We start from the raw sequence: 14278 nt of genomic DNA, 5'->3' as shown, positions 1-14278 counted from the left end.
TAATCCATGACTATACTCAAATTACTGTTGTAGAAAACCAATATGAAAAATAAACCTTTTGTTCAAAATGCTATTACTAATCACAGCATTCAATCGTCTATTCATAATATTTACTTTTCTTTTGCTAGAAAATATAATCATAACAATTGACTTATAGTGCGCATATTGTGGAGAACTCTATGTACTTAATATTATTACCCCACTCACGGGATCAAGCACATATGGAACACATAGTTAGGCCACTTGGGAGAACTCCATAATGTTGCAGAAGGAATCAGTGTGCTTTGTGCTTGAACGTATCAGATACCCACTTGTACTGGGTGGAGAGGTAAAATGCCTTGCCTAAGGACACAAGCAAAATGCACAATGTAGGATTGAACCTGACCACAAAGTTTTGCGAAGCGGATCCGAAACCTGCTGCGGCAAACTGCTCTTCCTGATGATATGACAATTGTTACTACACACTCCAATGATGCAACTCCTTCTCTATGAGCTCTCATTTGCTAAAACCAGGGGCTCCAGACCTAAATATGTCCAAGGATAGTACTCAACATTTTTTTTTTTTTTTTGGCAATGACTATGGGCCAGTGTGGTGCCTGAAGTAGTGGAAATTTTTTTAAAATAGTATAGCTGCATCAAAAGACATGCTCAGATATAAATCATTATACCATATACAAAATTGTAATTAATTCATTTTTAATGAAAATTTCACAGAAGCTTGTATCTCCCAGGTGTCTATGTTTCCTCTTTTTTTTTTTTTTTCCTCCTTTTTTTTTTTTTTTTATTATAGAATGCTGTGTTGCTTATAAGGAAATAAACAGTTGCAATTAAGAAAATGGTGGTATACGCAGTTTATTAAAAATGATATTGGTAGGCCAGGAACTATAACACCAATGATACAGTACAATAAAAAAAGCTGACAAGATATTTCTCACCCAGTACATAGTCTTTACCACCCAGCGAAAACTGAGACTTTGACATTTTCTAGAGCAAATAAAATCTAAAAAAATTCATCAGCATCCCAATAAAATATCTTACTATATTACAATGTGTTCCAGGATCCATGAATATTTTCCCAAAATACTATAACTTAAGTGCCCAGAGTAATTCTTTCTAAGTATGCTACCGTATAGACCCTTTTCAATGTTTACATTGGCCTATCTGAAACGCTAGCAGTGCCCTACCCTGGTAGGCAAAAGATCTTCAAGTTATATGAAAAATGCATGGGAAATCTGGATACTACCAGGGTAGGGTGTGATCGCACAATCTAAACTTTGTATTGAGAAAAACAATTGTATTGTAGATATGAAAACAAATGAAATTAAATCTGGTACGAGAGTGCAATTTCCAGGCACCAAGAGGTTCATATTCTCAAAATTTTCTCAACTCAGCCCCAACAGTGGTGGAGCCGAGGTGGTGTCCACTCTTGCGCACCCCCTACTGCCAAATCCTGCATCCACCCCAGGGGCTTAAGATTTATCTAGGGATATCCTATCCCATAGAAAGGTAGGGTATGCTCTTTTGGGAGTGTTTTCCCTTGATACAGTAATCCATTCTCCGCTACTATGGGTAATCTCTTTACAACCAAAAATATGTTCCTAATGTTCATTTTTTTCCCTGGAAGATACATAAATATACTATCTGATAACAAATTAGTATGTTTGTGCCTGCCACAACTTAATTGGTTTCTATGGTAACAAAATTTAAAGACATGCAGTATGTCTAGCTGCCATAGTAGGTAATTCATGCGAAGCTTCAACACGGAATTGTAGGATAAGCCTACACACGCATGAATTCAATAATTAGTCAGCTGGCCCATTCCTTAAAAAATTTCACTCCAAATTTGTCCTCTCCTCTGAATTTGTCCACTCCTTATTATATTTTCATTTCAATATTTCCACCTTGTATTCTTGCCTTGTTAAAATATTACCACTTGTTGACATTGGCCTATTATTAGTCCAGGAGATATCGGTTGTTCAAATAGCATTTACAAGCACACAAATTCATAGCGCTTACATGTTCAAAAGACATCCTTATTCAATCATTTACATGAAACATGTATTGTTATCAAATTATTAACACATATCAGATGTCTATTTATAATGCTTATGTTTCTTTAGAGTAAACATACACTACTTTGTATAATTAGTTTTGACATGCTGCTTATCAGCCCGACAGTATGTATTAATTATTATTTGATCGAAAACCAATTAAAATTATGTTTACACATACAGTACATTCATTAAGGTTTAATGACTGTTGTTCAATTAAACGTCAAAATGGAAGGAAGTGATATAACTTTTAGAACACCATGGATATCATATGATGTAGTAATATGTATCCATTATCATGGCAGATGTGAAAAAAAGTTACAGTATATACGTAGGCAAGAGCTACAGTAAAGATTTTACACTTCATTGTTGCACAATTTATATTTATATTGTTACCCCCTTCCTCCAAACACCATACTCTAGCGTAACACGTCTACAATTGATCATCAATTTATAATTTTGTATAACATGTTCCAAAATGTTGAAGTACCAGTAAAGATATAGTATATCTAATATAAATGAATGTAATGTATGCTCTTTTTTTCCAACACATTTTGAAATTTGAATGTACTGTACAGTATTTATCTGTAGATTAATGGTCTAATATTCAACCAGCTTTTTAAACATTAATGAAATTAAAAATTAGAATATGGCTGCAAAACCCTTCAAGGGCAAATTTACTAACAACAATTTTTATTGTCAATTTTCCAATTGTATTTTAAATTCACTATGTACTTTGTGAAACACACCCTGCGAGACTATTGATCTGTTTTTATTACTGTAGGTTTGCTCATACCTGGATGTTGAAATATATTTCATGTATAATATTTACATTTAAATGTAAATAGTAAAGAATGAAGTAGTCATAATTATGTATGAAGATAGTGGTTTTAAAAAAGCTCAATCAATTTTCTTCTGACAAACAACAATATTCAAATTAGATTTGTTGTATAGCACTGTAAACACAATACAAACAAATGGATAAATATCTAGGTTTAAATTTGTGACCGACGAATTTTAGGTAACATGCAGGATCCGATAGTTTTCCACAGCAAGAAATTTTTGAAATGCTCAAAATGGACAGAACTGATTTTTAAATTAAAATTAGTCAAAATTTGATCTTGAGAATTAAAAAAATCAATGCACATGCACGCGCGAGTTATGGCGTGCATGGAGACAGTAATGGCACACGAAGTTGACCCTTGATATGAAGTATACTCGTGCCGGTGTTGTAAACCACTCTGCCGCCTCTGGCGGGTGTCGATTTATGATAAATCATAGAATTTCAAAAAAGATTCAAAGGAATAAAATGAGGGTGGTCAGAACAATTTTTAACAATGACGACATTATCAAAATGAAAAATGGAGGGCACAATTATGAAAACAAAAATTGTCTCAGCTATGACATACTGGAATTTAGGAGACGATCAATCAAGGATAAGCGAGATACGCTCAAACTAGTACAAAAATTATGTCATACAGAGCTAAAAATTCTGTTTTTAGAATTCAGATGGCAATATGACGATGCCACAATGTCCGATCAGCCATAATGATCTATAAAATCATATCTACAACTCATAGGCTTTCAGAATATGTAATAAAAATTGGAGGGTCACCATTCACCCTAAGAAGCTATAAGAGATTAGGCATGATTTTCGCATATTTTCACTGTATGCTGATACAAACACGCCACAGATTTGTATGTTTGATGAATGGTATGGCATTGTTATTGGCCCTAAAATGACAGAAAAAGAATGGAAATTTGTGAATAGTGTCAGGAACCAAAAATATGTAAAAAACTTAATTCATAGCTTCCGCATGTGCCCTGCGCATGAAAATGTGTGCACGGCACGAACAATTTGAAAAATGTTGAAATGCTCAAAATGGCCTGCATGCTCTAATTTACTCATAAGTGGTTTTGAGGATTTTGAAATTTTAACGCACATCATGGCACGCGAGCAGACGTTGGCGATAACAAAAATTGACCCTTTATATGAAAGTATGCTTGTTTCAAGTTTCATTGAAAAATGCCTGTTGGTTAGGAATTTATGATCAATCTTAAAATTTCACAAAATGGCGTGTAGATAAACATCACATGACTATAAAGACGCCACCCAGAAAGTCAACTGCAAAAAACTTCAGATGTAGATCTATATGCTGGTCAAATAACAAGGATAGAACCTGTGTTGTTTTTTGAGAAAATCTGCAAAAAAAAAAATGGGGGAAAAAATAAAAGAAAAATCTTTAGAAAAACAAGAGGTGATACGCTGTTGCAGCGTAAAAGCTTATAATTTTTATTTTCCGACCTTTAGGAAGCCTTGGATTTGTAAATAAGAATTTTATTTATTATATATTGTAAAATTTTTAAAATTCAATTTAATATTTTTACACTTCTGGATACCATTAAGATTGTAAATTTGTCTAATTAAATATATATTGACTGCTTTTGTGAGCTTACAGGCTTGTCCTTTGGGACTGATGTAAGGCTGGATGACTCGGTAAGTAGTCCAACATATCAATCATGCCCTATCTATAATATTAATAACTTGTACAATATTCTGTATTTATACAAACAACTGTCACATTCAAATAATGTCAGTGTTGCATGGATACTCTTTCCCTAACATTACGATCACTGTTCATTCTATAGAGTTATAATAAGAATACTAGAACGCAACTGTAATGTCTGTGTACCATCTAAGATGGCTGCCGTAGATTCAGCCAATCAAAATTCCCCTAAGCATCATCGTTTTCAATGGTGCTCTCAATTTACATATATGAAAGTTGAGTACAACTACTGTAAGTTAACTGTACGTTAAAACTTGAGCGTTGTGGTGTATGGGTGTAACATACCACGATTTCAATTTTAATTCCTGGGTACTTCATTTTTAAAACAGATACTTGCAACTTGCCCTCCTTTTGGCTACATAATTAATGAAATAATAGTCAGAGGGCTTTGGTTATAACTGAAGATAGCGCTTTCCTATGGCGGCCATCTTCGATGGCACACATACACAACTCTGCATTGCTTGGTAGTCTAGTCAGCACTCAAGTTGTTTAATAGCTCTATGATTAATTCACATGGATAACCTTTGAAACATTTTAAATACATCAACAAAAGAATCATTCTTAATTCCTGTACACTTTCATTCAAATTGGATTTTCCTTTTGACTGAGTTTACCATATACAGTAAACATCAAATTTTCAAAGGCCACAAAGAAAGGAAAAATGATATCCTACATATACAAGGCTAAGTAAAAAAATATATACTGATTTCCTTTTCCATTTGTTCTATTTTGCTACCGCCTCAATTGTTCTCATTTCCCTATTCCATTATTACAATTTCAGCCCATGAATTTCACGTCGGCAATCAGCAATTGCCGACCATATTGCTGAGTGGAGAATTGCTACAGGACGGCAATTTTTTGCCGACCTAGGCCTAGATTTCTTTGCTTCAAAAACTGCTCGGCGAAGCCCATGAAAATTTAGGGGCTTTAAAGGCTTATTTAATCGATTTTAGAGTCTACTAATACGTAAAAAACACATATAATATTTTTTTCTCCCCGACGAATTGTGCTTTTTTTTGGTCTTTCTAGCCTTGTCGTTTTGTAGGCTAGGCCTAGGTAGGAATGACGTTAGCCAGCCAAGGCCTACAATTGAAGCCATGTGGGCTGCGTAGATCATAATGCTTATCTAAATCTATTATTTGTCTTTATTTTACAGTATTATTATCATATTTAAAATGTTGTTTATTATCAAAAAACAACATAAATTCAACATATTGTATGCCTAATACCGTCCGTTTAAAGGCAATCACGATCGCATCTTGACTTCACTACTACAAGCACAAAATAAAAATCCCTGATAGATCATTCTGGGCATGTGCATGGACATGCATAGGCAGTTTTGAAGCAGCCTGTGATAATACGATCGTAGCTTTTACGAAATTGATATTTCCCATGCCAAAGATAACGATAAAATGAACGGTAAACGAAATTTATTCTGTGATTTTCTTATGTAAAACATGTATTATACTACATTAAATTAATACAGGTATGACCATTCTTTCACCAGCAAAATATTGATTTAATAGAGAAATTAACAAAATCACAATCTGTAGATGACGATGTAAGGTCGAGCGAAAAATTGTAGTTTATACTACTGTATATAGGCCTAGGTAGTAAAAAATTCCCAAGGCAGCCGACCTCGCAGAATTTTAGGTTGGCAAATTTTTGCCAACCTAATTTTTTCCAAATTTCATGGGATGCAATTTAGTCATTATAGCATTATAGTGGTAATTATTGCTTTAATTTGGACCATGCTGATAAGAAGTTGCCAACACAACTTGATCAGAAGGCTCTTCTTCTTTCTTCAAAAAAGTTCAGATGACAAATCTTTTTTTTTCTCTACTTGGCCCAATTTATCATATGAGGCTTGTCACTAGTATAATGAAAATCAGGGGCCCCATGACCATTTTTCGGGGACCAAGGTTTCTTTGCTGATTAAGCATCATTAGGGTATAAATGAAAAATTGAGCAGGGGGAACCTCCAGAAAAAGGGCGGAACACATTTTCAGATATTGGCTCATAACTATATTTATATCCAATGGAAAAGGGCAAATCTAGTGTCTAACCATATGTTATTAGGGTTACTAAATCCAATGAGACAGGCTTTGAAAACTTAAAATGGCAGCCATATTGAAATTCAAGATGGCCACCTTAAAAATATCAAAATGGCTGCCATCCTAGCTTTTTGAAACTATGTTTATTGTATTCAGAGAGCCCAAAAACATGATTAGATCCAAATTTATCATTTTCCATAGAGGAGATGTGGAATTATACTGAAATATTCAATTTTTGACCATTTTTAAGGTGGCCATTTTGACTTTGGCAGTGGATTCCAATAAATGACTGATCATTTGCATGGCAAGCACCATATTAACTATTATCTTTTCTTCTTCTTGGAGGCAAATTTGTTTTAAAATTTTGTCCTAGACCATAAATAATTCTCAATGACAAAACTGAATGCTGTACTTTTCATAATTACCACATTCCCTTATACAAGGTCAACCGCTTATGAAAAATCAATTGTGGCATTTTATTTCCATAACAACTTGTACCCGATTCACAAGCGAAGTTAAATTTTTAAAAAAGTAATAAATTGTAACCGAGCGATCTCCCAAGTTATTCCTACCGAGATAAAAAGCATTCACACGCGTCTGTAAGGTAATGCCAAGGTCGTGTCAAATTTATTCAGTGTTTATTCAATGAATCATTTTTTCCCCTACTGTGATATAGGTCTAGCCTAGGCCTAGTTGAGAACCCCTGTCACAGATGGACGGTTGAACTCACCATCACAGTAAACATTCGAAGCAATCAATGCCCTTAACAACTGCTGTACTACTACTAAACTAGGCATAGCTTCCAACGTGTCTGTCGACTCTTGATAATACTAGTAATAGTACTAACACCATCCCGACGTTCATTTTATGTATATCTTCTTCTCCTACCATTACTAATTAACATCAATAACAAGGGTAATTCATTCATCATTGAGAAAAACTAGGCCATCTATTTCTAGTGGATCAGAATCGTCTGCAGAAGGAAGAAAATTCAAAGAACCCCGTGAAACACAGTAGATTGTTGTTGTGTTGAAATCCCTGCGCATGCGCAGATCCATCCATGCTACATCTTGGAAGCTTTACCAGCCTCAGCGAGGCTGGTAAAGATTAGCGAGACGAAAAAAGAAAAAAAAAGAAGTATTGTAAAAGGGTAGAACTTTTTTATTTACGAAATTCTGATTGATGTTTCCGAGATTTTACAAGGATATTACACGGAGGTACTTTCACACGTGCCGTAAAATATTACTTTTGGTTACATTTTGTTACATTTGGTAAGATTTTTGTACGTGTGAATTGGGTTTAGCCTCTCTTTTCAGTTATCCTTTTCCTTTCTTTGATATTTTGAATTTATTTAGTTTATTATCACAATTCTCACTTGATATAACACTATCAATAAAAATTACATTATAATAGTATTCTGCTCGTTTTAATAATTCAGTCTAGTTGATTATTATATTCATTTGTGAGTACTAAGATCTGGTTATAAAAACTTCTAAATGCTTCCTTCAGAATTTTCCAATATCAAACTTGCCTATTATGTTTAAGCTTGAGCGTTGTTCATAATGTTAAATAGCAACTGTATATTTAATTGGGATTTAATTTTTGAAAACATTCACATTCTAAAAGTTAAAAATTTCAGAAGATTGTGTATTTCTCTGCTCCTGCAGGCTAATATTCATGATATAAATATAAGAGAATACACTTACTGTATTTAGATAGGCTCTTCTTATTCCATCTTGATTTCGGAGGTCAAAAACATTTTTTTTTGTTCAAACATATAGTGGTGAAGAATAGTCTTTAGAGAACATTTTCCAGAAAAAAAATGTGATACGACCCTCAGTTATGGAGTTATGAATTTTTAGATAACATGAGGAAAAGAATTTAGCCTCAAAGCTTTAAAACACCTCCTAGAATTAACATATTTTGCGCTATACTATGTAATATTGTTCAAGAAGAACCTACGTTGTCCCCATGTTTTGGTGTACAGGGTCTGACAATCATCATGAGAATGCCAATGGTTAACAGGACAGAAGTGTGTTTGTAGGACAAATGCATAATAGCGATGTTCTGACTTGTCAGTTGTTAAGTTTGATTGACACTTCGGACAGGTCCTGACACTTTGGACAGGTCAATTTAAATGCCTAGGCATCTAAGGGTATGTTCACACACACAGTGTAAGGCTAGCGTGGCTTATGCAAGGCGTAAGCTAATCCACGGATTAAAATTCCAAGGTCTTCACACAAACGGTGTTCGCTATTAATGCCTGGCGTTAAAAACGGAAGTGTGTCAGCAGCCTCTTTCATGGTTTTTTGTACACGCTGTTTCGATCGATTATGTTGCCTAACGTTTTGCTGTCTTCGCTTTTGCCATTTTTATTTCTTTTTGTTGAAGAAAGTGTAGCTCATGAGTTAAATAATGTACTAGGCCTAGACACGGAAACTGTGCTTGTTTGCTTGGTTTTGGTCAAGTATATCAAGCCAATTCGCTGTAGACAACTTCGCCGTCAGCAACTGCAGATGGATCTTCTTTGGCATTTAATCCAAGAGGAACGAGCAGGAGCTGACGTTCTGTATGATAAGTATGATTTTCTTAACCAAACAATAGGCCTTCACTCTCAAAATAAATTCCCTCGAAGAAAAACACCGTGAACTGTTTGCGCGCACTTTCGGTTCTAGCAGAACTAGGCTAGCTGACTTGTTTATTTATTGCAAAACTAATCGTGATTGTTCAATCTCTTGACCTGAGGTCAAAATCACTCAAGCATCACTGGCTTTAGCTCCACGGCGTTCACTAATCTGGGGTCTGCAGGTAGCGTTGATAACGCCAAGGACGTGGCGTAGTGAGTGGTGTTAACAACGCCACTGCCTAGTTCACACACAAAGGCGTACGCTACGCCAGGCTTAAGCCAGCTTTGTGTGAACATAGCCTAAAATTGGAAAACTTATTTTAATACTTTAAAATCATGTTTAGCACAGTTATCCACCAAGCAGCAGATGCTGAGCCATCAGTTTTAATTATTATCCCTGGCTACAGTATACACACACCATAGCTACGAACCACCTCCCCAATGCAAAGGTGGAATATTCCTATTCATGCAGGTATCAGTAATAACTTCAGTCCAAATCTTTCAATCCTAATATAATACTCAAGGTTAGATTAACAAGGCTATGCCAATCATAGATGACGAAGTGACTGATGTGAAATGAGCACAGTGGGATTTGAACCACAACTTGACTTGAGGTGCATTGCAAATTATTCACCTTCTACTATTACTACTACTACTGTAGTTGTTAATGAGCTACACAATTACAGATGATGTGACTTATAGGCTAACTACTTTGGTCATGAAAAAAGAACTACTTAATAACTGAAGAATAGACAGCTGGACAATTAAAGATGATGTGACTTGTCTAAAGAAATATGTGAAAGGAGCACAGTGAGATTCGAACCACAACCGCAAGGCTTGAGATCCAAAAATTAATAACACTCTTTATTGGAAGAATGAACATGATAAAGATAATGCAACAGATAGGCCTACATTCTAAAAGAATTTCGTCTGGCTTCATCAATTTGTTGATTTGTTATTTCTTCATATTATAGCCCAAAATAATTTTTTCTAGTGAAGCATGGTTTTGATCACTGGTTCAATTCAATCCCTTGCTCTGTTTCAGCTGAGAGCTACTGTAACATACAATTTGTGATAGTGCATTGACTTTCGGATGAGACGTTTAAGCTGTTTGCCATGTGTGCAACATGGCTTTACACTTTTTCAGAAAAGAATTAAGATATTCCCCGTTCATATCCAACTATGGCGAGATAATTTTAGTGGATGAGCTAGAAGCTCTCGCCATAAGTTTGAGTATGACCGCTCAAGTATGGCGAGATGAAGGCCACAACTCGACTAAGCCCATCGAGTAAATTTATGTCGACTAACTTCTTAATCCAGCCTAAAGCCAGTAAACAATTAAGCAGCGGGTGGCCACAGGTCACGAATACCTTCCATGCTTGCTGGTTAGCGCGTTTTTTAGTTACTGTCATAAACACCATTCAGAATTAACGCAGTCTCCCTGATCTGTGTACTTTAATTTCAACAAGTCTTATTTTGCAAATGATGGCCGAAAAGTCAGTAAAGAAACGCCATCTCTGGACATATGCGCAGGAATGCGATTTAATAGATATCTGGAGGGAGCCAGAAATCGCTGAAAAAGTTGAAGATAAATTGTATCGTCAAATCTAAGAGCAGACCACAAGGCTGTGAGAGACGTTTTTATTCGTGGGACGGGCAAGGGGTCGGCCAATGTAATAAGGGATGACCCGAAATCGGCATGCCCACACTACCACGCGCTAAACGAAATACTTGTGGGAAAACCCAGTGTAAACCCTCCACCTGGACTCCTCGGCCAGACTAATCAACCGCCGAGACCTAGGCCTAGCTTACGCCTATAGTCTCGATCTAGCATAAACTAGTCGCGCGAAAATCAACAGTAATTACCCACCATGCGACTGTACTTCCTGTCTAATGATGTGTTTTCCGAATTTCTGGTAGTCAAAATATCTCGCTCTAACCTTAACATCGAACGCGATTAGTGAATTTAATCCAATTAACTTGGCAAGTAGATCAGCTACTTCATCTGGCTATAATCCCATATAAACCTAGCTAACGTCTCTTGGCGTACTGCCTAATTCACAACCAAGGACACCATTGGAAACAACCCTTCGATCTTAGTGGGTTATCATTTAGTGTGATCATAACAATACCCTGGTGTGACAAACATGAATAAAATACTCCTATCCCATTCTACTCTGATACGAAAATTTGGAGAATGCCATTTTTTTTTTATTTGGCAATTCATTCAGGTGTGGCATTCGCAAAACTCACCTTTTTAAAGAAGGTGTTGAGATGGAGATGGTGATGTCATGTCCTAGGATGTACAGAGATGCGATGATGTCACTCCACTGGACCAACTCGCCCAGTGGCCCTCCATGGAAAGCGTTCTCCGCTATCTTGAATCCGGATTCCTTCGTCAACAGTCCCATGTGAATAAGAATCTGGAAAACATAAGAGATGAATAATATATGTATAAAATAACATTAATAGCAAAGTTATAACCAAGTACGTCTACTTAAAATTATTACTCTATGACTATTATTATTAAAATAATAATATTAGAGTCATGTGTTTCTGCATCAATTGCCATGTTCTGCTGTCACCTTCAGTTTATTTATGTGTTTCTACATTCCACCAACAAAATTGTGAATCCAATTCATGTTTAATACTGTGAATGTAATCTTTTGCTTGCCTTGATCTGTTTGCTATTTCTTCCATAAATATTTATAAGCAGAGTGATAATGATAACAACATTAACAAACAACATAACAATAATTAAAAAAACTTTTGACATTTTACCCCAATATTTATTAACCTCTTCATTAAACCATTATGTTTGAGAGCAGCTTAGCTCAGTCGGCTAAACTGGTGGTAGCCACTGTTTGATGCTGAACCGTGGAGATCTTTTGGTTTCCCGGTTCGATTCCCATTGCTGCCTCTCCTTGTATTTAAGCTGGATGGCTGAAATACAAGTTACGATAGCACACCGTCTTTCGGATGAGACATTTAAGTCGTTGGTCCTGTGTGTATTATGGCCCACGTGCACGTTAAAGAACTCAGTACTCTCTTCGGAAAAGCGTAGGGGATTGTCTCCTGGTGTACTGCCCTATCACCACCAGAATAACCCCACTGGAAATAAGTCTTCTTCAGACTTTTGTGGGTTATCCTTGGTGTTTACACTGAATAAAACCAATCCAATGTACCACTCCAATATTAGTTTTCTGGCAATCAATTTATTTGTTACAATAATCCTTATTAATGGAATTTTTAAAACCTTCTGTGACCCTGCCCTTAAACATTGACCCAAAAATGTATTCACATCTTTCTTTGTCTCTTATGTACTCTACAACTACACTAGATTTCATGATAGTCCATTCTTTACATTTTACATCCTGTTCAGACAGTGAATACAGCTTCCTCGACGGAGGTAATATGCAATTACAAAGATGACGACATTAATAGAAAGAGTATACTAACCTAAAAACACAGATGTTAATAAATATTTTAACTTCTGTCCCACAATGACACTGTACTACTAATGAATCTGTTACATTGGCAAGGAAACCAGCCTACGGCCTTCCTATAATTAACAACTAAAACAACAACTTATAAAAACATGGATGAAGAGACTGGTATTCCTTGTTTCAGTTTATTCAACACAAACAGCATATTTAAAAAAAAATTAAAATTCTGTCTCATATTTTGAAGATTTTCATAATTAAACAAGTACAGAATAAGAAACAGACTATTCAACCTGCACATTATAGTAATCTTGAAAATGGATTTTTTATTTTAGGTAATAAGCAATAATACTTAATATCTACCACTATTGCCAAACATACTGTACACGGTTGAGCTTAATTGTATACCATATTTTTTATAGTCTATTAAGGACACTTGACCGAATTTTAACTACGTACTTGATATTAAAAAAAAAAAACTGTGACGAAAATCTTTATCCCTAATCACCTTGGCAACTTGTCAACCAATCCCAGCTTGTTTGTTATTATTGAAGCAGCATTAATTATTTCCGAGATGAGTGAATTAATTATTTATCACGATTATGGTAATTTTTAAGCGGAAATTGAAAACTGCTGTTTATGAGCACATTCAACTTTTTCCAAACAGATTCACTATGCTATATTAATGTCATGATTGATGGAAGGACATTGATTAACAACATTTAGAAATTTTACTCTCTTTATTCTTCAACTGTTGAGTTAGCTACTCCTACTGTAGTATTAGCTTACGAATTGTCTATTTGTACAGTAGGTATTTTTTTTTAATCTCATGAAGTGTCTGTATTTTCACTAAAAATTAAAATTTTTTATTAGAAAAAAAAAATACATGCTATCATTTTAACAGCTCACGCTCTTTTTTGTGTGTGTATGTCAAAAATCCGAATTTGTATTTGCTGTAAATATTGTTATGCATTGCAAGTGAAATAAAATTGAGATTGAGATTAATTGATTTGAATAATGATTACACAAATTAGGATCAAAATAATTATCACAGTAATAACAATAATTTTAAATAACAATAATAATTAAAAAAAGTAGATGTAGCAATATTAAATCAATAGAATGTTTACATGGCAAGCTTTAGAAATTGAAAATGTTACTTACTTTCCCTAAAGTTTGTCTACACTATCAAATTTCATAAAAAAAAAAAAAGCATCACATAAAATTTGATGGAACATAGAGTTTTTTTGCTTAAATTTTTACATCAATACAAAATTTTTATTTATTTTTTTTTGGGGTTTCCTTCTCACTCACACGACTTACTTACTCAAGGTAGAGTGGTGTTCTCGAAACCTGACTACATAATTTTGTGTATTACCAGACTTATTTGACTTGAGACTTTCTCATGAATTTTTCAATGCCTATCTGGATCGAAACCAGGATGTGCACAGGGCCCTAGCTATGAGCTTTTACTGGCTAAAGCCTGGACCCCAGACCTTAAAGGCCGCTTAGATATTCATCAAAAATTTTTATTTCC

At 35.0% G+C, this 14278-nt stretch overlaps 1 protein-coding gene across 2 annotated transcripts in view; it reads right to left on the bottom strand.

Annotated features, from left to right (window-relative positions):
- LOC117109570 (alpha-1,6-mannosylglycoprotein 6-beta-N-acetylglucosaminyltransferase A-like) overlaps positions 1 to 14278 on the bottom strand; it is an 83283-nt gene that overhangs the window by 35397 nt on the left and 33608 nt on the right. For both annotated transcript variants that reach the window (XM_033251937.1, XM_033251938.1), the window contains exon 8: positions 11552 to 11721. In XM_033251937.1, the coding sequence (XP_033107828.1) occupies positions 11552 to 11721 (170 nt within the window). The remainder of the gene's footprint in view (positions 1 to 11551; positions 11722 to 14278) is intronic.

This window comes from Anneissia japonica, unplaced genomic scaffold (assembly GCF_011630105.1).
Source record: "Anneissia japonica isolate Jap-2015-1 unplaced genomic scaffold, ASM1163010v1 scaffold287829_len2072220_cov186, whole genome shotgun sequence".
In the NCBI taxonomy this organism is placed as follows: Eukaryota; Metazoa; Echinodermata; class Crinoidea; order Comatulida; family Comatulidae; genus Anneissia; species Anneissia japonica.
This window is presented reverse-complemented; position numbering and strand designations above follow the sequence as displayed.